This window comes from Podarcis cretensis (genome assembly GCF_951804945.1).
Source record: "Podarcis cretensis genome assembly, chromosome: 1".
Lineage (NCBI taxonomy): Eukaryota > Metazoa > Chordata > Lepidosauria > Squamata > Lacertidae > Podarcis > Podarcis cretensis.
The window spans coordinates 59,033,743-59,057,155 of record NC_137170.1 but is presented as its reverse complement, the minus strand read 5'-3'; the positions used below and the strand labels follow the sequence as shown (position 1 = coordinate 59,057,155).

General features: G+C 41.9%; 2 protein-coding genes and 1 long non-coding RNA gene across 6 annotated transcripts in view; 1 reads left to right on the top strand and 2 right to left on the bottom strand.

The window, feature by feature from the left end:
• LOC307202166 (catalase-like) overlaps nt 1-23,413 on the bottom strand; it is a 161,587-nt gene that overhangs the window by 90,137 nt on the left and 48,037 nt on the right. The gene's annotated exons all lie outside the window — the stretch shown is intronic.
• The window catches only part of CAT (catalase), a 44,124-nt gene that overhangs the window by 2,344 nt on the left and 18,367 nt on the right, over nt 1-23,413 (top strand). Inside the window, exon 1 of one of the 2 annotated variants that reach the window (XM_079951863.1) lies at nt 18,375-18,612. The exons of the other annotated variant lie outside the window; for it this stretch is intronic. Within the exon in view, the coding sequence (XP_079807989.1) occupies nt 18,547-18,612 (66 nt within the window). The 5' untranslated portion in view covers nt 18,375-18,546. Of the gene's footprint in view, nt 1-18,374; nt 18,613-23,413 lie in introns of those variants that run through there. 2 annotated transcript variants of the gene reach the window in all.
• Nucleotides 12,124-14,442, bottom strand: LOC307211407. The gene is made up of 3 exons (XR_013836422.1): nt 14,222-14,442; nt 13,441-13,706; nt 12,124-12,369 (listed from the first exon to the last, which is right to left on the bottom strand). It is a non-coding gene; the product is annotated as an uncharacterized lncRNA (long non-coding RNA).

Genomic DNA, 23,413 nt, shown 5'->3' with positions numbered 1-23,413 from the left:
TGGTTTTTGATGGTTTGGGAGCTGAAACGTTCGAGTTCAAAGGCGTTCGGCTTCCGAGGTTCCACTGTACATAAATCATAGCATAACACATAGCTGAGTTGGTTACAGCGTGGTGCTGAGAACACCAAGGTTGCAGGTTTGATCCCCAGATGGGGCAGCTGCATATTCCTGCATTGCAGACGGTCCCTTCCAACTATATGATTCTAAACATGATACACCAAGCAAAGGGCCTTCTCGGTGGTGGCACCCACCCTGTGGAATGCCCTCGCATCAGATGTCAAGGAGATGAGTAAACCTATATCTTTTAGGAGACACCTGAAGGCAGCCCTGCATAGGGAAGCTTTATAAGGTTTATTGTTTTATTGTGTTTGTATATATGCTGGAAGCCACTCAGAGTGGCTGGGGCAACCCAGTCAGATGGGCGGGGTACAAATAATAAATTACTATTAATATGCAGGTATACTGATGTACAAACAAGTAACTTAAGGCTGAAATCCTAATGTTCCACACCATTTACTTGTGAGAAAGCCCAACTGAATGTGGCAGGGCCTGCTTACAAATAAATTAAGTTTATATCTCTGCCATGAATCTCATAACATGTACGAGTGGATTGTCAGCCTGTTCATTTACGGCAGCATGCTGCACTCTGAAAGAAGCCTTTGTATGGAAGTTTACACACTTTTGACCTTGACTTTGAACCATGAGCTGAGTATGGAATACAGATACCTTTCTCTCTTAATAAAAAGGTGGGTTTGCCCCATCAATAGCAGCTTAGTATTTTAGATAGTTGAGCTGTTCTGTAATTGCTTGATACAAAAGTGCCACCTTCTGGTAAGAAGGAAGTTCAGCAACAGTAGTGTATTTCCTGAGAGACTCCACAGCAAACACAGAAATAATTTCGATATCCCTCTGTCAGAGCGGGTATATAATGTAGCTTGGGGCTACTCTTGGTTCCTTTTCTGTCACTTGAGCTTCAGATGGACTCAGTGGCGTGGAATGCCTTTCATCAGTTCGGGCTGGTGGCCCAGATGTACCCCTATCCGGACAGGGATAGCCTAACTTTTGTTGTCGCTCTGGTAACTTCTAGGTTAGATTGATTGATTACTGCAACACATTACATGTGGGGCTGCCTCTGAAGACATATTGAAAACTTCAGCTGGTGCAGGATTCAGTGACCAGGGCAAGACGGTTTGATCCTATTACACTAATCCTGCTCTGGCTGCCAATTAGATTCTGGGCCCAATTCAAAGTGCTGGTTTTGACCTATAAAGTCACAATACCTCAAGGACCGTCTCTCCCCCCTGAACTGATCCAGATCCTGCAATCATCATTTGAGGTCCTTCTTCACGTGCCTCCTCCATTAGAGGTCTGGAGGGTGGCAACACAAGAAAGAGCCTTCTCTGTGGTGGCTCCCTGTTTGTGGAATACTCTCCCCAGGGAGGCCTTCATATTTAGGCACCTGGCAAAAACGTTTCTCAATAACCAGGCCTTTGGCTGATTAAACATTCTATGGCCTTTTAAATGTGCCTGTGTGAGAGGAGGTTATTGCTTTGTTTTTCGTTTGTTACGTATTTTGCTCTCATTTTGTATTTTTATGTTGTGAACTGCCCTGTGATTTTCAGATGAAGGGCAATATACAAGTTTTAACAACAACAACAACAACAACAACAACAACAACAACAACAACAACAACCATCTGATGTCAGTGCAAGCAGATCAGCTCATTTTCAGAAATAAATTATTTCATAAAGCAAAGCTAATAAAAAGCCATCAAAAGAATTACAGTGGGTTGCATTTTGGTGGTTTCAGAGCACCAACTTACTGCTAGAGGTCTGTAGTCTGTTCAGTGCACATTCATTCCTTTATTGTGATTATTTTATTGCACACTATATTTATATTCTATCTTTTTCAGCATTAACATTTACATTGTGCTTTAGAGCAGGCATGGAGAAGCAGTTGCCCTTCCTGTCGGCTGAAGCCAGTAGCCAGGGGGTGACAGAAGTTTTAGTCAAGCCACATCTGAAGGTGTGCAGGTTTCCCATCTCTGCTTTGGACTAACCAAAGTGCTTCATATGCTTGTAGAGAAGGGAACCATATATATTGCTGGATTGCAATTCCCATTATCCCTGATCAGTGGCCATGCTGATAGAGGCTGATGGGAGTTGAAGACCACAGATTCTCCATCCCTGATAGCAAATTCTCTTGTCATATTTGTAATACAGAGAAGAAGTGGCTAGCCCAAGACCACCTTCTGATTTTCGGAATACCCCTGAAGGATACTTGGTTCTCATGTTTCAAGATGGGTGCTATGACTGACCCTCCTGTGTGGCAAAAATTAGGCCGCCGTGGTACATTTAATTATTCACATTTGGACCCTGCTGTTCTGCAAGAACATGTCCAAGTTGGCTAATAATAATAAAATAAATACCAGAAATTAATCATATATGGTAGTAGCCAAAGTAACACTAAGCAACTCTTTGTACCAGTGAAATGACTTCTGCTTGTGCAACCCATGCCCCCTAAAATTGTTCTGGGGCTTCCCCCACGCTTCTGGAGCAAATATAGGGCTGGCATGGGATTTGGGGGGGGGGGAGTCCCATTGTGCAAGCAGGAATATTTCTACTCGCTCAATTATTTTCTTATATATACTGCCCGTAAAATATATTGCTATATCAAAAAAAGCAATATAAAAGCCAAGTCAATAAAAAACAGCCAGATAAAACCAACAAAAAGAAAGAGACCCACAGAGACAGTGGCAAATAAAATACAATCCTGCCTTAATAAAAAGGCCTTTTTCACCTGCTGCAGAGAAGGGACTTGCATTTGTTTTATTTGTTTTATCTGAATTTATAAACCACTCTATATTCAAAGAGTACCCAAGCTGTACTCAGGGAAAAAAATATAAAACACAAAACCCAGCAAGAAATAAAACTGGCGGTAAAATAGAATAATTTGGGAAGAGTGAGGAGAAAACAAAAAGTTTTCAATGAACATACAAAATGTAACAATGTTGGGGAATTGTTTCACTGCTAAATGTGCTGGTTTTCTCATTTGCTCTTCCACCTGAGCACCACTTGGGGTCTTTGGCTGAGGCTCTCCTTCATGATGAGAAAATGGGCTTTTATGTTGTGGTGCCTTGCCAGAGCTCAGAATTTGTTTATAAAGTTGGTTAACATATTCCGCTTCAATAAGTCATTTGGCTGACTGACAAATGTTGCTGCTGAGGTTTATTTTTTCCGTTCCGATTGGTGATTTTAATGTTTTACTGCATTTTAACTGGTTGCTACCCACACTGAGAGCCACTTAAACTGACTAACGGGTTGTTTTTTTTTTTTGGGGGGGGGGGGTTAAAGAAAAAGTAAAACAAGACACAGCACTCAGCAAGATAATGAATACAGGATAGCTGCTTTCATACACATTTACAAATGTTGTGCTTGATGTTTTCAATTCTCTGCTACTGCCAAGTTCTACTGCTACTGAATTGCAAATGAAGACGTCTTTTTAATTTTTTTTTAAAAAGACAAGCTACTGTACAGTAACATTTGTCCTCTCTCCTTTTCTCATGCACTTTCTGCAAACTGCTTTTTATGGGCACACTAAACATGATAAGGGAGACTTCAGATCAGATCCCCCAACATCATTTTATTTACTTAAAAGAAACTGTGGAACTGGCACTTTTACAAGTGTCACCTTTTTTTCATTCCATACCTGCAAGAAGTCAATCTTTTTAGTGTGGCAATACCTATCCTCTGGAATTCACAGCCTGTTAATATTGGGGAGGAACCTTCATTGTAGTGTTTTTTATACCAGCTAAAAACTTTTCTTTTTAGGGAATCCTACCCAAATAAACCAACTGAGGGTTTTTGTTTTTTTGCTATAGAAAGCTAGCCAAATAAAAAACAAAGTAAAAACAGCTGCTGTTGTGACAGGCTGGATCAGGATTGTGGCGCTGGGTGGGGACAGATTGAATCCCTCCCCTCAACACTCTGACTTATGGTAAATTGCTGTCCTTCTGAAGCTGTTATAATCCATCAAAGGGATAGAATAAGTCCAATACAGCTAATAGCAGCTTTGGAAGAGGTCATTTCAGTTGGGGAAATGGTTTGTAGCACAACAGTTAAACCAGGCATCCCCAAACTCGGCCCTCCAGATGTTTTGGAACCACACTTCCCATCATCCCTGACCACTGATCCTGTTAGCTAGGGATGATGGGAGTTGTAGTCCCAAAAGATCTGGAGGGCTGAGTTTGGGGATGCCTGATTTAAACCCTCCACCCTTCGCTTCCTATAGCTGTTTCTTAGCAAATAGAAAGTTGTAGAGGGATCAAGTCATAGATCTTGCACCTTCTATATAGTTTGGTCCTTAGTTCCTTTAAAAATGAGTGGTTGAGAAAACAGACTATTTGTTGAAAGCTGTCATTTTTTTAAAAAAACCTCTTTGCTTTGTTTTAGTTGGTTTTTCATCATACTAAAACTTGTTTAGAGAAATGTTTACTTAAGTTTGACCTTCTTTAAAGCTGTTCTGACTAAAAGAAAGGGGGGGGGGACAGAAACAGGAAAATCATCAGAGGACCATGGCACCTTAACCACTAACAAGTTTTGCACACCTTTGGCAGGCAAGAGCCTACTTCAGATGCATGAGCAAGAGCAAAACAGGAAATGTAGTTCTCACATGTTTCTAATGGCTCCAATATGCGAACATTACTCATTGTGGATTCTCCCCCAATTTAAGCATTTATTCTATTTATACCCTGCCCTATCCACTGAACTCAGAGCAATTTCAGCAGAACCAACATTTGCACTGTTTATGCAAGACTCAGTCTTAATAACGCTGCAGTCCTAAACCCACATCTGGAAGTAAGAGTTATTGAACTTATGGGGCTTACTTCCAATTAGGCATGTATAGATAGGGACTGTAAATATTGGACATGAATGGCTTATGGAAAGAAGGCTGTGTGTGAGAGAGAGAGAAAGAGGGGGAAAGAGGGGGAGAGAGAGAGTGATAAAGAAAGAGGGAGCGAGGGAGGCCTATGGATGTGTGATTCCCATGTGCAGAAGATTTCCCACTGACATGTTTGGAGTTACACTGCTTCTGAAGGAATGGTTTCATAATTTCGGGATAAGAAGGTAAAGTTAAAGGACCCCTGACAGTTAAGTCCAGTCGCGAATGACTCTGGGGTTGCGGCGCTCATCTTGCTTTACTGGCTGAGGGAGCCAACATTTGTCCACAGACAGTTTTTCCGGGTCATGTGGCCAGCATGACTAAGCCGCTTCTGGCAAAATCAAAGCAGCGCACGGAAACACTGTTTACCTTCCCGCCGGGGTGGTACCTATTTATCTACTTGCACTTTGACGTGCTTTCAAACTACTAGGTTGGCAGGAGCTGGGACCGAGCAACAGGAGCTCGCCCTGTCATGGAGATTCGAACCGCCAACCTTCCGAATGGCAAGCCCAAGGCTCAGTGGTTTACACCACAGCACCACCCGCGTTTGGGGATACTCCTAGACAAAAAAAAGAACAAGTTATTAATTCAGTGCAAAATTAATTTTAAATAGCAGCTTGTTCATATTGATGTTCTTGGTGTTGGTGTTAACTTTTAAAGCCCTAAATGGCCTCAGCCCAGTATACCTGAAGGAGTGTCTCCACCCCCATCATTCTGCCCGGACACTGAGGTCCAGCGCCGAGCGCCTTCTGGCGATTCCCTCACTGCAGGAAACAAAGTTACAGGGAACCAGGCAGAGGGTCTTCTCGGTAGTGGCGCCCACCCTGTGGAACATCCTCCCAGCAGATGTCAAAGAGATAAACAACTACCTGACATTTAGAAGACATCTGAAGGTAGCCCTGTTCAGGGAAGTTTTTAATGTGTGACATTTTAATGTATTTTTAATGTTTGTTGGAAGCCGCCCAGAGTGGCTGGGGAAACCCAGCCAGATGGGCAGGGTACAAATAATAAATTACTATTACTATTACTTCTTGGTGCCACCTATATTGATTTATATTTAAATTTTCCTGCCACGTGTGCTTTTAGGAAATGCCTTTCAGTTCTGCATTTGCAGAATTATGAAGCTGAATGGTAGTTCTTTTCTTGTTCAGCAGATGGCGTTTCAGATCATTCTTACGATGAGAACCCCGTTTTATTCTACAGATGAAAACTGGCTGCAGAAAATAGTTCATAGAATAATAGAATTGTAGAGTTGGAAGGGACCATCCAGGCCAAAGTGCAGAAATATGCAGCTGCCCCGTATGGGAATCAAACACGTGACCTTGGCATTTTCGGCACCACACGCTAAACAACTGGCGGGTATCTTTTGAATATGTAATAACAGACTATTCCAGATACAGCATCAAACTCTCTTACTGTTGAGTAAGCATGCGTAGGATTGCACGTGCATGCCTAGAAGTAATCTCTGTTGAGAACAGTGCAGTTTAGAGTGCAGTGGCTGTTGATGGAGTGGGGAGGGCATGGGATTGCTTGCAGTAGCCTCTTCTCTGGCCTGCATTGGCATAGAGGAGTACCACTAGTTGGGTGGGCTGCCACAGCGGGGGGTTCTTCTGGAAGAAGTAGCAATCAGAGAAGCTCAGAACGGGGTTGTGGGTAGCCTGGGGACAGGGTGCCAGAAGATTTGCTGGATCCAATCCCCCATGGATCAGGCCCTTCTGCTATGCCATCTTGGAGCTGGGGTAATGAAAAATCACAATAAGCCTTACTGCTCTGGCTAGCATGGTGAATCTGCTGCTCCAGTGCAGTTGGAAGGGACCCCAAAGCATCATCTAGTTCAACCCCCTGCAATGTAGGAATCTCAGCTAGAGCATCCATGACAGATGGCCGTCCAACCTCTGCTTAAAAACCTCCAAGGAAGGAGAGTCTTCCATCTTGTAACTTGAATCCTAGACTCCAGAGCAGAAGAAAAGAAGTTTGCTCTATCCTCCGTGTGACAGCCCTTTAGATATTTGGTGTTGGCTCTCATCTCTTCAAATTGCTACTCTTCATCTTTCCCAGGAGGAAAGGTTATAGCATTTGTGTTTGGAATTTTACACAAAGTTTTAAAAGAAAGCTGAATAAGAGGGTACATGGTAGAGGGGAGTGTAAAAAAAAAAAAAAGTCTACATGATGTTAATAAAACATCCCTGACAGAACCCACCAATTTCTTCTTATGTTCCATAGGCTTAGCCTGCTACTCCTTCACCAAATCAGTTTATAAACCCAGTAAGCCATACTAAAGATTACTTATGCTGCTGGAGCCTTAAAATAAAGCTTTGTTATAATAGTGAATCCTTAAAAAAAGAATTTAGAAATTTAATGAAAGCAGTTAGAACCGTTTAGAAAAGCAAAGGCCTAATAAGCAACTCTCTGGAGCATTCAGCTGATTCCTGCTCAGCCTTTACAAACATCATGGAATCTTACTTTGGGTGGTTTCGAAATCCATTTGTGTAAATAACTTGGAATGCAACGGCCAGTTTGTTGTCTGCTGAGCTTACATAACCTTTCCCTGCGTTGGCAAAGGCTTCTGAGCCCAAATCAAATAGATGCCAATGTTTCTAGAATAAGGAGGTTTCATGATTCAGCTGCCATGCATCTGCTGTAGATGTTGTTGTGACTGATAAGAGGAACATATGCTCATGTCACATGTTGCTAGAAAAGGGGCATAGATAAACAAGGAGGTTTTTCTTTGTTGTTTACTTGTACCTTTCCTTTTCCACCCAGTTAGCCAAAACCGGGGGTGGGGGAAGTTTATAACCAAACTTACCTGGTCCAATTTCTCTCACTCTCACACACAACATGTATACATGTATGTAGGCTAGCCACCTGTAATGCCTGCCACATGCATGCCCCATTGCTGAATAACTGAAGGAGTGTGGAGATGCTCAAGGCAAGACTGAAACATTATCCATATTTCCTCCTTTCTCCTCTTCTTCTGTCAAAATTTAAATTTCAGGCTTCTCTGGATGGAAGCCCCCTTTAGTTATGTAAGGCACCATATACACTGATGACATATATTTATTTCTATGGGGGTGAGTATGACTAAAGCCAAGCGCCACTGTGTCTGTAGATTTAACAGTTCCAGTAATAACATTGTAGTACTTGGGGAAGTTGAGACAGCTTCACCCTAACAAGTTTTTCAGGCATTGTGAGTGCAGTAGAAAAGGAGTGTGCCGCTGTTCCAAATAGGATGGGACACAATTTCATTTGTTTTCTTACACTAATGAATTAATTACAGTTTGATTTTTTTTTTTAATGGGTAGATAGGGATACGGACACGTTAGCAAAACTATTCCAGAGGTTAACGTTTGTGTCTCAGGGATCTTTATATTCTTTACATTGCTGTTGAAATGTCTTCAAGTATTTAAATTATCTTGAAATTCTGAATCTTAACTTGGAAGAAACGTAAACACATATGTGAAAGGAACAAGTTCTTAAATTCTATGCTACCAAAGTGAGTCTGTTACTTAATGCTCTTGTAAATTGGGCATATCCAATGTGGTTAAACTATGGAACTCTCTCCCACAGGAGGCAATGATAACCACTAACTTAGATGGCTTTAAAAGAGGTTTAGACAAATTTATGGAGGATAAGCCTTAATCAATGGCTGCTAGTGATGATTATGTTTTGCGTTCACAGACCTTGGACCTTCCACAGCCAGAGGGAGCATGCTTCTAAATACCAGTTGCTGGAGATCACGGAAGGGGAGTGTGCTCTTGTACATCCTCAGGTCCTGCTTGTGGGTTTCCGACAAGGCACCTGGTTGGCCACTGTGAAAACAGGATGTTGGACTAGATGGGCCATTGGCCTGATCCAGCAGGCGGCTTTTATGGTGCCTTCTGGATCTAGTTGGATTCCAACTCTCATTGGCCCCAGTTTGAGAGTCTGATCTTTCCACCAAGGGAATCCCCAGCCCAATTTTGGAGGCAGTGGCTGGGGTAGGCAGAGCCCAGTGCCCTGACCAAAGCTGTCAACCTTCTCTTTTCTGGCAGGAAATTCCCTTATTCCAGCGCTGCTTCCCGCTGCTTCCCACTGCTATCCCAGATTGTTAGATATCCCATAGACTGCCCCCGGGACAGGTGAGGCTGCTGATCCCTTATTTTTGAGGCTGCTGATCCCTTATTTTCAAATCTGAAAGTTGACAGCTGTGGCCCTGACCAATGTAGGAATCATCCCTCCCTTGTGATCAGAGGAGTCATTTGACCAAAGAGGGTTTGTCAGCTGTTCTGTGCAGACACTGGGCTGACTTGCATAAATAAATAGTGAAGCTCAGAGCAGATTATGTAAAGTTTGCATAACTTTGGGAGGAAAGCTATGAATTTAATAAGTAATAAATAAGCTCTTACCACTTTTCTCCACGATAACTGGTGTCAAGGTACTTAACATGCTCCTTCACTTGTCGTACATTTTGTAAGAAAAGCAGGGTATAAATCTTTTTAAAGTAACAAAACAATGCCAATGTTGAGAGCTAATAAATATAAACATATCTTTTTATGTAGTTTGTACGTCTTGTATGTACGTTCTTGCAGCAACGAACATATTGTTGCCTTGAGGTCTAATCTGATGAAGCATTTAAGTATTCTCTGGTGACAGCCAACTGAAACTCTTAAAATGAAACCAGAATGATATATGTTGATATGAGATTGTATAACCGTTCACATGACTGCATGACTTACCAATAATTGTGTGGGATGGCAGCTTTGTCAAGTAGATGCTATCATTGTCTACCAACAATGGGATATCTGCTGTATCTTAAGAGCAGATTTACTGGTAGGTCCAATAAGATTCCTTGCCTTATATTGCCACATATGCTCACATTTGTAATTATATTTTGGGAATGAATCATGTTATTATGTAGCTGCATCGTTTTATACTTTCTGGATGCCCCACAATCATATTATAAAGTAGTTGTATTCTATATTAGCACTGCTAGGAGTTGTTTATTTTTGTTTTCCAATGTATTTCTTGCCAATAAAAAATTCAGTGTGGTGTGAGCAAATTTTTATTCTGAAAGTGTGCCCCAGAGAAAAAAGTTTGAAAATCACGGCTCTAGCAGCAACTAGTGCAACCAGAAATAGGACTTGTCCTTCTTTTTTCTCTCCACCCCCTCAACCTTCCCAAATCTGCTTGAGAAGGTCAGGAGAACCTTCCAAACAGAGAGAGGAGAAGGGTGATACTTCCATCCAGCAAGCAGAAATGCCTTTTGGAGGTTTTGAGATTTTGGCTGACTAGTAATTTCCTAGCTATGGGGAGAGTTGATAAGCTGTAACTGTCCCTAGTTCTCTTAAATACTCCTAGGCATCTTAGAAGTTGGGAGAAATTAAAGAAAAGAAAATATACTTTATTTTGGTAAAGCTTCTAGTTCGAAAGCGTAGTGTTGCCTGCCACCCCATTCTCTGCCAAGTAGAAGCCAGATTCCAAGCGGTTTTAGGTGCCTGGTTGGCTTCCACTGGAAAATCAAGGCACAGCGGAGTCTGGAGTGTCTTAGAAATATGATTTATTCACACATATTTACACCTGGAAACCTTAAGTGAAGGGAGTGCACCCAGGCGGGTCTTTTGTTTCTCCCCTCACAGCTTCAGCAAGCTTGGGTTCAAAGCAGCAGCCAGTCATGGAGTGGATTGCAGTACCCAGTGAGATATTATCCTGAGTAACTCACCTCAAATTCATACACTTTGCTTGCTTATCATTCTGCATATGGTTCATTCATTTGCAAAGATGAGCTACGTCTGAATAGATCTTTTAATGAAAAATCACTTATAAAGACTTCCTCCCTCTCCTGTCATTGCCAAGTAGTTATGCACCTTCATCCTATCAAACAAGACTGTGAATTGCTGCAGCAGCTCTTCCCTAATGCAGAATACACAAATTACCCATGTGTCCTAGTTCCAAGTACGTATCTGATTGTGTTGGAGGATGTTACAAAAGAAATAGCCGCACCTAGACAAGGTATTGATTGATATAATGACTCATGAGCTCTCTTAATTACCTAGTGAGATAGAGTTAAGCAGTTCAGCACCACAGGTCTTTCAGATACCGAGCTGCTTGGTGGATTATCTTGATACATTTCCCACAGAAAATGCATTTCATTCACTGACCTAAAATGAAACATGGATTAGTTGAGAACCAGTCATTTACAACTGTGAAATACTTAATGCTTTCCAACAGCAATGAAAACAAGCAAAAGGGTCTTGGCAATTAATTTTTGAAATCCCTGCTTTTATGTGAAGAACCCTAGATATATTAGACTCATATATTGCCTGGAATGCAGTAGCTGGTTCTCATGTAATGAATTGGTATATATGTGCATCCTTCAGAGGGGGACGCGGGTGGCACTGTGGGTTAAACCACAGAGCCTAGGACTTGCTGATCAGGAGGTCGGCGGTTCGAATCCCCACGACGGGGTGAGCTCCCATTGCTCGGTCCCTGCTCCTGCCAACCTAGCAGTTCACTTCTGGCGGGAAGGTAAACGGCGTTTCCGTGCACTGCTCTGGTTCGCCAGCAGCAGCTTAGCCATGCTGGCCACATGACCCAGAAGCTGTACGTCGGCTCCCTCGGCCAATAAAGCGAGATGAGCGCCGCAGCCCCAGAGTTGGCCACGACTGGACCTAATGGTCAGGGGTCCCTTTACCTTTACCTTTACCTTTATCCTTCAGAGGAGGCTAACCTTGCTATGTTTGTGTAGAGGCAATAGCCACATTGTTGTCAAAGGACGTCCTGATGCAAGGGACAGGCTTCTTGTACCTTTTAGCAGCTGTATAAAAAAGGGAAATATGCACTGTTCTCCCCACTTTTGTCTGAAGTTGCAATTGGTAAAAAATACCTTTCTCTGCTAAAACGTGACCCAGACATCTTCTATAGTTTTGCAGTTAGATGCCTGTCCTGAAATATCCATCCATCAATAACACCGCCGTTGTGATCCCTCAAGAATGATAAACTCTCTTTTTGGGGGAACATAGTCCTATTCTAGGATTTGGAACCACTATAATGTTTTCCCATTTTAAAAAAATAATTAAGACATGCTTGCTGTTTATCACTGTATTTAATCCAGAAAAATTGTGGTTATATAGCTACAATGCATTTTTACAGAGCTTTGATAACAGCTCATGTGTGAAAACTCTCTGTAGAATGTAGGTCATCTGCAAACCGTGCAAAAGGTTGGGCAGTGTTGAGAAGCAACCACACCTTCATGTGAGCACTCAAAACTTTGTATTGTTTACTTAGTGTTTCTTCATCCCTCTGTAGAGAAACTGCTTCAGTATCTTTCATATTTAATGCTCTTCATTAATGCAAACTAGGAGGTAGTTCCAAGAATAAGGAGCAGAATCTTATTCAGAGACATACTCAAATAACCCTGCAGAAGATAACTGGAATATGCACCACATGCAGCTAGCATGGAGAATTATTTGTTGTTTAGTCGTTTAGTCGTGTCCGACTCTTCGTGACCCCATGGACCAGAGAACGCCAGGCACTCCTGTCTTCCACTGCCTCCCGCAGTTTGGTCAGACTCATGTTTGTAGCTTCGAGAACACTGTCCAACCATCTTGTCCTCTGTCGTCCCCTTCTCCTTGTGCCCTCCATCTTTCCCAACATCAGGGTCTTTTCCAGGGAGTCTTCTCTTCTCATGAGGTGGCCAAAGTATTGAAGCCTCAGCTTCACGATCTGTCCTTCCAGTGAGCACTCAGGGCTGATTTCCTTAAGAATGGAGAGGTTTGATCTTCTTGCGGTCCATGGGACTCTCAAGAGTCTCCTCCAGCACCATAATTCAAAAGCACCAATTCTTCGGCGATCAGCCTTCTTGATGGTCCAGCTCTCACTTCCATACATCACTACTGGGAAAACCATGGCTTTAACTATACGGACCTTTGTTGGCAAGGTGATGTCTCTGCTTTTTAAGATGCTGTCTAGGTTTGCCATCGCCTTTCTCCCAAGGAGCAGGCGTCTTTTAATTTCGTGACTGCTGTCACCATCTGCAGTGATCATGGAGCCCAAGAAAGTAAAATCTCTCACTGCCTCCATTTCTTCCCCTTCTATTTGCCAGGAGGTGATGGAACCAGTGGCCATGATCTTCGTTTTTTTGATGTTGAGCTTCAGACCATATTTTGCGCTCTCCTCTTTCACCCTCATTAAAAGGTTCTTTAATTCCTCCTCACTTTCTGCCATCAAGGTTGTGTCATCTGCATATCTGAGGTTGTTGATATTTCTTCCGGCAATCTTAATTCCGGCTTGGGATTCATCCAGCCCTGCCTTTCGCATGATGAATTCTGCATATAAGTTAAATAAGCAGGGAGACAATATGCAGCCTTGCCGTACTCCTTTCCCAATTTTGAACCAATCAGTTGTTCCATATCCAGTTCTAACTGTAGCTTCTTGTCCCACATAGAGATTTCTCAGGAGACAGATGAGGTGATCAGGCACTCCCATTTCTTTAAGAACTTGCCATAGTTTGCTGTGGTCGACACAGCATGGAGAATAGCTGTAAGCAATTTAGATCAACACGTCGCTAGCCATTTGGTATATAATGCATCTTCCCCCTGCCCAAAAAAATCAGTTGAAACTACACCTGAGCTGCTTAATTGATACTTGTCACTACTGATGTTTATCTCCTGGAAATAGACACGGTACAGGTAGAAGTGGAGGACAGAGATTAATAGTTGTTAAAAATTAGGGTGATGAGTGACTTTCTTTTTGTTTTCTTCTCCGTGTGATAATGTCCTGTGTATTTCCTGTGACAAAGATGGCAACAATCAATTGGACTTGATTGTATAAGCAGCTTATTAATTAACACAGCTTTCAAAGTCTATTGAACTTCATGTTCAGTGCCAGAGTGTATTTTCACTTGTGAAAGGTTTAGAAAACTTACTCTGGGGAGCAGATGACGAGTTTGAAAATGCACAAAAATTGTTTGGCTCTAGTTAATTAAAGAGGTGGTATAGCTGGTGAACCAGCTCAAGGCGGTAAAGAGAACCTCCTAGATATAGCTGCCACGTGGCCAGCCAGGAATAACGACTAACACAATGGTAATTTTACATCATAAACTTGAATTTTTGAACTCAGGCAGATTTGAACCTGGCTATCCACCACCCTCAAATCTGGATTTAGGTCCATTTTATTCACACTCATCTAGTTTTATTGGAAAGGCTGTTTTTTAATGTACAGACTTGTTAGCAAGAGTGGTGAAAACAGGAGGGTCCCTCTGAATTCAGTTCGATGTTTATTACGTATCGAATCAGAGAAGCACCTGCCCTGTTGGATGAATCATCTCAGGTAAGATAACTGGGTGGTATGTAAATCAAGAGTAGATATTCCCTTCCTCTGACAACAGAATGTGGAGAGTTCATCTCATGTAGTTCACGGTTTGAAGTTTGTGCCAGTGGCTGCTTTGAAAGCAGAAATCACAGCCCGCTTCTCTCCTTCAGTTAATAAGTCTGAAAGTAAATATGAGGTCTGTAATGTTAAGGGTTAAGAGCTTCCTTTGAGAGAAGACTCTGCTTTTTCTTTTCTCTTTTTTAAATCTAAATTAGCTTCTTTTATCTTACTGTATCACAAAAAGCTTTATCAAAATCTTATTTAAAAACCCAAACTTACTTCAAAACCTGTTATTACCCAAAGCTGTAGATAATTACATATTCTATTGCACAAATTAGCAAATTGTTAGCAATGGTACATTAGTTTGCTGACACCAGGATATGTGTGTTATCAACAATATTTTATTGTCAATTGCTTTTTGAGATATGTCTGTTCTTCTAAATTTTGTTTCCCATTGACTCCCCTCTATTGCCAACCCCGAATGTGTATATGTGTCTGTCAGTTTTGGATTACATACATCTAATGAGGTATACTCTGATCCACAATTGTTTATCAGAAATTGGTTAGTGTCTATGGTAGACACTATACCATGATATGGTATAGTGGTCACGTGATGTGGTTGGTCACATCCTGGTTTCTTCCTAATCACAACCAGGCAGGAAAACTAGATGATTTATCAAGCTCCTGGTGAGTTGCCATAAATAGCTGTTGGCTACATTTAGCCTCCTATTATAGTTAACAGAATACTGTAGTCATAAATTATGTACATATTAGATACATATACAATATGCAGTTGGATAAAATATTTGTGACTTGTGATAGTTTCCATTAAAAGAATATGAATGCAGTTATGGGTGTTTATATTGGTTGTTTTCAGTTACATAAATGTTATTATTAAAATAACTTATGGCTAGATTTATAGTTATTTAATTTTATATAGTTATCCAGATTTATATTCATACCCGCTGCTATAGGGAAAGTCACTCAGTGAGTTTCATGACTGAGCAGGGATTTGAATCCTGGTCTCCCAGGTCCTAGTCCAACACTCTTAACATCAGGTATTTTGAGTTTCTACAAATGCATGAGCGAAATCATGATCATGCTCTTTAAATTAGTCTGTTTAAGTGTTAAATACACCTCACAGTTGGTCAGAATACAAAGACTGGTGGAATTTTCCTTTGAGCCAAAAGGAGCTTAGCAGTGCAATACCAAGCAAGTCTAAATCCTGTTGGATTGGGTATAGGATTACAGCCTTGTTTTTCTTCATGAGTGTGCATAGTATAGTTTTAATTTCTGTTACACTCTGTAGACCATGGGGAAAGGCAGGATAGGAATGTTTTAAAGCAAATAAGTAGCAAAATGCTGTTGAAATTTCAAAGTTGTATGTGTTGTATATGATGTGATAAAACTCAGAAATGTTATTAGGCTAGCCTCTTGCAGGAGTGTCAGTACCTCTCTGGATTCTTGCTAGTCTCTTTCACTCACACCAGGAGCAGCCAGTGCCGTGCAGCATGGATGTGGACGCACCCTTCTGACAGTGGCATCACTGCCACTTACCAGAACAGTGTGGAGGCAACAAAGGGCAGTGATGCCAGTACAGTGCTCACATGGGTGTTTTGAGAAAGGTGATAAGAGGTTGGGGTAAACTTTTAATAGATTGGAGAGAGGTTCACATGGTAAGCGTAAAGTATGTTTTATTACAAATACAGTGTGGAAACATCTGAAAAGTCTTTCTCTAAAATTGCCAGTAGCGAAAAGAGCATTAAAAAGATACCAGTGTCTACTCTGGCAGTGTGTGATTAATTTTGTTTGTTGCTTTGGTTGTTATGTCTAGCAGGTATTACAATTGCTTTGTTATTTATTGTATTTCTCTTAGAGACCTTTGTTAATGTGCTGGCATCTCTCTCTCTCTCTCTACATACATACATACATACATACATACATACATACATACATAGTTAAGTACTTCACTGTGAGATCATCATATTTCTATTTTGGTAGGTATTAGTAAGTCTAGCACTCCAAAACCATCATGCCAAAACGTGTTTAGTTAGCCCATGCAGTCCACATCTTCCGTATATATAAATCTGCAGTGAATGGTGCTGAGCATGAGCAAAGAGTACAGATCCAAGAAACCGCCTTACAAGCATAGGGTGGCACTGGATGCTGCTGCACATGAATAATTCATTCGATACATACAAACCTAGGTGCAGATTTAGTGAGGCACATGTGTATCCAGGTGGCCATTTGACTGCACTTCAAACCTGTATAAAGTGATGCTCCCCAACACAAAATAGATGAAAAAATGCACCTTCCAAATCCTGTATTACATACATCTAACACAGTTAATCATGAACTGAATCTGGCAACCATGCAAAGGGCGGCAGGGAAGACTTTCTGCATAGCAATGGAAAGTTCTTGAATTATGATTTCATGTTTAGCTCTGTGTACACAGTGATATAAGAATATGTGCTTCAAGAATAACCAGTGTTATGCAAATAGAGTCAGGCTATAATAATAATTTTTCTTAATTAGTTTTCCAAGCAAGAAGAGATTAGTTCCACCTACTAGAGTTAAAAAGTGTTAGGTGTATTAATTAGCCATCTTAAACTCTGGATAAGGAGTGTTTCATGCTACATACAAAATAAGCCATGAAACCAATTTCACCCTGACATACTTTTTGACAGATAAACTAAACTTAAGGCTGCTAGTAATATGCCACTAATGAAAGTATAGAATTACATTTGCTTGTTGATGTCAAGAAGAAATTATTGTGGCATTCTGGGTGTTTTTGTCAAGTTATCATCTATTTACATCTGCTCATTATTTTTCTCCCTATAGGACGTGTGTACCATGATTGTACAGTACAAAAGACAAAACATTTCCCTCTCTGTCACAGGTTCCTAGGTTACATATTCACTACAGAGGTCAGGCAGCTCTCTGAGGGGACAGTAAACCACAGAAAAACAGACCCTTGCACCTTTAGTTTTTGCTCCTGCTGCTTTAGGCTTAAAACTACAACTTAAGTGGGCTTACATGGTTTTTTTATATTCTTCTTCTTCACTGCTTATATGCTAAAAAGGCTTTTCTCTGCCATCTGTTCGTGTTCTTTGCACAATGCAACCTTTGTGCAGCTAGTTGCAACAGAAAGCTAGACTTTTTAACCCCTGGATAGGAAGATATAGAGACAGCGTTTCTTTTCACTGCGTAGATGAGAAAAGCAGTTTGGGGTGGCTGGCTGTGCGAGCCTAAAGAAACACAGGGTTATGTCTCACTGCACAAGCTTCTTACACAGATTTTTAATTTCGAAAAGGAAAGAGTAGCCCCCACGGGTCTGACTTAGTCTGTGTTAGTCGGCGTCCTATGCTTCCTATGCTACTTTTGGAGCATCTCTCGCTCCACACCGAGAGGGGAGTGGGACAGAGGGTCGAGGTCAGCAGAAGACGAGGGCTTTTCTGCAAAGAGCAGCCTCCTTTTGCTTTTTTGAAGGAGCCTGGGGTGGGAGCGAGGATTGTTCCAGCGAGCCTCCTAGAGGATGAGCCCTTCTCTCTTGGGTTCCGCCATGCATCCTCTCTCCAAAGCGAGATTGCCGCAGGCTCACCCATAACCTTGTGCTGACCTTGGCCGCCTTTGATCCTTAAGTGTGAATTGAAAACTGTAAAGCTGCAATTCCAGACACGTCTACTCGCAATTTCCCCTCAATGAGCAAAGGGATAATTGCTTTTGTTTCTTTTAAGAGTACACATGGGCAAGAGGAACAAGATGTTTTGCTGCCGTTTCTCCTCTTCAACCCTATAAGCCTTCCCGCCCCCCTTTTCTGCCCTGTATCCCGCTTCCAGCTTTCCCCTGCGGGCTCCTCAGAGCCCTTTGCCAAACCACTTTTCTCTTCACACCCTTTGCCCTTCCTGACTCCTCCTCCTCGCAAGCTCTTGCTTTTCGGCATGTTTTCCCCGCCTCTAACTCGCCCGACTCCCAATAAGCATTCGAGAAGGGCTTCGGTGAAGAAACCTTCTAGCCAATCGGGACTGAGAAAGGCGGGGCTATGCTGAAGGCAGTTGGCGTGCCTCGGGTTTGCTTTCGTTCTCGGATTCTCTGCCGCCTCGGAGGTGGACCGGGAGGCTTGTACTTGCTGGTCGCGGGTGTGGGTGTGTGTTTGTGAATCGCGCTCCTCAGCAGAAACTCGCCTCCCTCACAGGAGCTCGTCGGTGCCGAAAGTCGTCGCGCGTCGCGGCAGGGGTCTCGCCCAAGTGGCACAAAATGGCGGGCAGCCGAGACAATGCAGCGGAGCAGATGAAGCGCTGGCAAGATCTGCGGGGCTCGCAGGTACAGAAGGGACACCCACCCCTCATAAAGCCATTGGCACGTTCCACCCCGCGCTCGGTCGCTACGTATCGGGTCTGTGTTCGGCGGGCGCGACCACGTTCTGAGAGACGGCGGGGGTGTGCGAGCAATGTTGAAGGGTATGGGACTTCTGTGGCTCTGACATTATGGCAGGCGTAGCTTTCGCCGCTCTGTAGTGTTGCAATGCCATATGCCAGCATTGTTTGCCCCGAATCCCCTCTCCAAAAGTAGAGGCGGCGGAGGAGCTCTTGTCCAGCGTTGCTTTCTGTCCCTCTTGTGCAACATTGCACTTTGGAAGGGGCGCTGCTAAGTAGGTTGTGCAAAGGGTGACAAAAGTGCAAACTTGAAATGCTCCTAGCCAAGGATTTCTGTTTGCATCATGGATCGACGATCGGATAAGAAAATGATACTGTTGCCCTTTGGGCTGTGTTCCTGTGCTGCTTTTGCTGCAAAAACAAAATTTAACATCCATAATCTCTGGAGGTTGGGATTGGTTTGTTTATCATGGCACGCAGCACCAGCTGTCTGCCAAAAATATTTCCATTGCTAAAGGGTGGAGCAGTTCGCAAAGTGTTATCAAGACCTGCAATAATGCTGCAAGGTTTAATCATGATGGAAGTTGAACTTGCGAGAAACCTATCTTACTATGTTATTTCTATCAGGGAGAGTAATATAATCATTTGCAATTAGAGATACAGAGTCAAATATAGCAAGTTGTTTAGTGTGCCATTTTAGATAGAGAGGTACTAAAGTACAAGACCAGGTACAACCCACCCAAAGTGAAGCACTTTCCCTGCTCCTTTGATTTCGATGGAAGGAGCTTAAGAACATACTTAATTCCCTCACTGAGATCAATAGCAGTTGTTAATGCCAATGTGTGAATGTGTGCTGATTACACAGTTTCCTAACTTATCTGGCCAGCAATAGGAAAGGCAGTAGAAAATGGAGACACAATCAAGTGGCAGTAGTCTCAAAAGAAATAAGAGGGAATGCCAGTGATTAGTACAGGAATCAATATGAAATGGAGCAAAGAAAAAGTAACTGAGCTCAGGGGGCTACAAGCAATGAGCGGTTAGTGAAGTGGTGAGTTGCTGGCATCTCAGGAGACAATGGAACAGTGCACCTTCAGGGGTAAAGTCACACCTCTGAAGAGTTACAGCGCCTGCTGTGTCTAACTGCTGCCTCCTTCCCTCCCACATTGTTTTTGCTGCATTGGCAGCACTGAAGTGAGCTTTCCAGGATGCAAGCCTGGGCAGTATATATGGAGGTCCTAGGTTGCCCAAATGATAAGACCCCACTTTCAGCCTCAATTGTGTGGTCCAAAGGAGAAAAGCAAACAATACATTTCGCACCAGCTGGGCTGCAGGAGTTGCCAGAAGGAGGTATACAGTAGTACCTCAGGTTAAGAACTTAATTTGTTCTGTAGGTCCGTTCTTAACCTGAAACTGTTCCACTTAACCTGAGGTACCACTTAACTAATGGGGCGTCCCGCTGCTGCTGTGCAATTTCTGTTCTCATCCTGAAGGAAAGTTCTTAACCCGAGGTACTGTTTCTGGGTTAGTGGAGTCTGTAACCTGAAAGATCTGTAACCCGAGGTACCACTGTACAAGAAGACATCGAAAGGGACCTTTGAAACATAGGTTTCACAACCATATGTTCTTGTTATGAAGTAGCACTGAAATGTACTGGGCTGGTTAATAATTTTGTTGCAAAACATGATGGAAACTAACTGGAGCTAGTTAATAATTCTGATAGTTGGATCCTGTGGTTCAACTTGGACCATGATTTGGATTTGCATGCTTATCTTTCTGTTCTTGTTTACAGTTTCAGTATTCTCTTTAGTGCTGTCCATAATCTGCTGCCCAGATTGGCAAATTATGGTTAGCCTTCATTCTCCATATTTGAATCAGAAGCCAATTTTAAGCCATAATTTCTAATTCTGACTTGGAGGGTGAAGGCTAACTGTATATATATATTTGATATTGTGGTGAACTATGGTTGGTGCTAAAAAAAGAAATGGATATGTCGGCAGTGGAGAGGAGTAGGGTATGTCAAATGTGACAGTTCTATAATTGCTTTGAGAGATTCCCGGCCCACCCCCAATCAAGTAGTATGTAAATTTTATGAAATAAAAATAAACAGTGATTCTTCAAACCATGGATTTGAAGTTTGTCTGAATTCAGACAATGGGATGGAAGGTATCAAGTTAATAATAATAATAATAATAATAATAATAATAATAATAATAATAATACAGTGGTACCTCAGGTTACATACGCTTCAGGTTACAGACACTTCAGGTTACATATGCTTCAGGTTACTAACCCAGAAATAGTGCTTCAGGTTAAGAACTTTGCTTCAGGATGAGAACAGAAATCGCGATCTGGCGGCATGGCAGCAACAGGAGGCCCCATTAGCTAAAGTGGTGCTTCAGGTTAAGAACAGTTTCAGGTTAAGTACGGACCTCCGGAACGAATTAAGTACTTAACCCGAGGTACCACTGTAATGTGCCACCCATCTGACTGGGTTCTCCCAGGCACTCTGAGTGCCTCCCAACAAAATATAAAAAATGCAGTAAAACATCAGTCATTTAATTTAGATGCAAACAGCTTCAAATACTGTTTTTACAATTTCTGTTTGTGTAATGAAGTTGTAGCCCTGGCCTCTTAGTTACTGTTTTGCAGACTACATTATTGACTCATTGTTGCTGAAGACTACTGTAACTGGTCGGAGAGTAGATACAGGTGAATCCTTGGTCTGATTCACACAAGAGTCAGGGCATGTCACTTTTGCTTTTTAAGAAACTCTACAAATGTAGATGAGAGTGTATGAAAGGATAGAAGCAATGGAATTCACAATGGAGTGTACTGTATAGCACTGTTCCCCATTTTACATAACCCACCTTTCTTCTGTCATGAATGCAGAGCAGAATACATACAGTTCACGAGCAGTCAGCTGTCCAGACACTAACGAGACTCAAACCTGCTTAACTTCAATTAAGTGGCCTCATGTGCTAGGCCTTTTGATGCTCTGAGTCTAAGTTGACTCATTGGTCCAAAAGCAAGAGCAACTTTCCAGTGGTGGGGTTTCATGTTCAAGATTCTATATGTTGTTAATGTCTGTTTTTAAGCTCTTTTAGTTTGTGTGTGTTGTAATAGAGTGAAAAGGCATTTAAAGATAACATACGTTTCTATCTTGAGTGATAGTATGTGTGTCCTGAATTGAAATGTATCCTGTATATCCTTCATCATCTCAAAAAGGCACCTATTATCTACTGGTAGTCTTTAATGTAGGGACAATCTCTTCCTGGCTTTCAGCAGGAATGTAGTCAAGGGGAGCAGTTTTCCCCTCAAACACTGCGGCTAGCAGGAACCAGGCTTCTGTCATGGCTCGTATCTGACTTGCTTATGACACTCTTTGAATTCCGCTATTTTCATTTTGGGAAAACAGGCAATCTTCCAAAAATGGACCCTGGGTTTGGCTCTGCATACCTTGACCCCAAAGTCCTTTGAAACCACATTTTGCATTTTCTTATTTCGTTCAGCTGTTTTGTGTATGAGGAGCAACTTTCTGCCAGCCATGCTCTACTGCTGTTCATATTTCACACCTGCTTTCATGTTAGCTGCCACTGTTGTTTTCCATTGGACTTATCGTATAGTATGCTATGCATGCATGTGTTAGTGTTCAAAAGTAAGTTCCACCAAGTTCAACAGCACTTACTTGCAGGTAAGTGTGTGCGGGATTTCAGGTTGCAGTCCTACATCCATGTAACTAGGAGTGCAAAAAGTATGTAATAAACATTTTGGATTATGCTTCTAAGTATGTCAGTGTAAAGTTGTGTTTTATTTGTTGTAGTAACGAAAGAAGATCTGCATGCAAATGGATAACTTAATTTAAATTAGATATTCAAATTTTGTCTTGCTTATTTAAACCACTAAATTAAATTACATTGATTAAAATTAGTCCACTCTGGTCTGAATACTTTTTTACACCGTGACTGTAAAGTCATCTGATGGAGAACAGCTGAATTTTGTTGAGAGCTTCCATCTGTCTGTCTTGGGACACAATGGAGGAGTGCGCCTTTTGGAGATGAAATCAAACTGTTGGAGAGTTACAGCGCCAGTTGTGTCTGTAGAACTGCATCACAAATGGGAAAATCAACTACAGCTACACCAATGCTAAAGGGATAAAATCAGGATCTATAGTTTGGAGGTTGAGCGATTTCTCTCTGTCTTGATATTCTTTCACAGCACCTGAGAAAAAACCGGTAACCTAAACAGTTATGGATAGGAGAAAGGGGTAGAGACGGATAAAAGGGGTAGCTAATATGTGTACTATCCAAAAAGTATGTTGCAAGCACACAAACACTAACATTGTGCGAGCAGAATTCCCCTTCTTCTTTTCCCTGCATTGCTGTCATTTGATTCAGTGCTGATTATTTTTCAGAGTGTGGGTTACAAGTTATGTGTTTCTCTGCCAACTTTGCCATGCCTAATTTAGAGCTATTGGGTGACTTGGTTATGAATTGCTGTATAACAAGCAATATTGTTCTTCCCTAAATCTTGTGACATGCTTTAAGTTGGTTTTCTTTTGAATATCCAACACCCTAGAGCTAAATGTTGTTTATTAGAAAACTTTTTCGATTTCACAGTGGTCACAATGCCATGGGGATAATAAGTTCACATAAATTGACAATCATTTGGAACTCGGGCAGCCTTCATTACCAGAAACTCTTCAACAACCTCTCACAGTAACATAACTGGAGGAACTTCACTGTACTGTG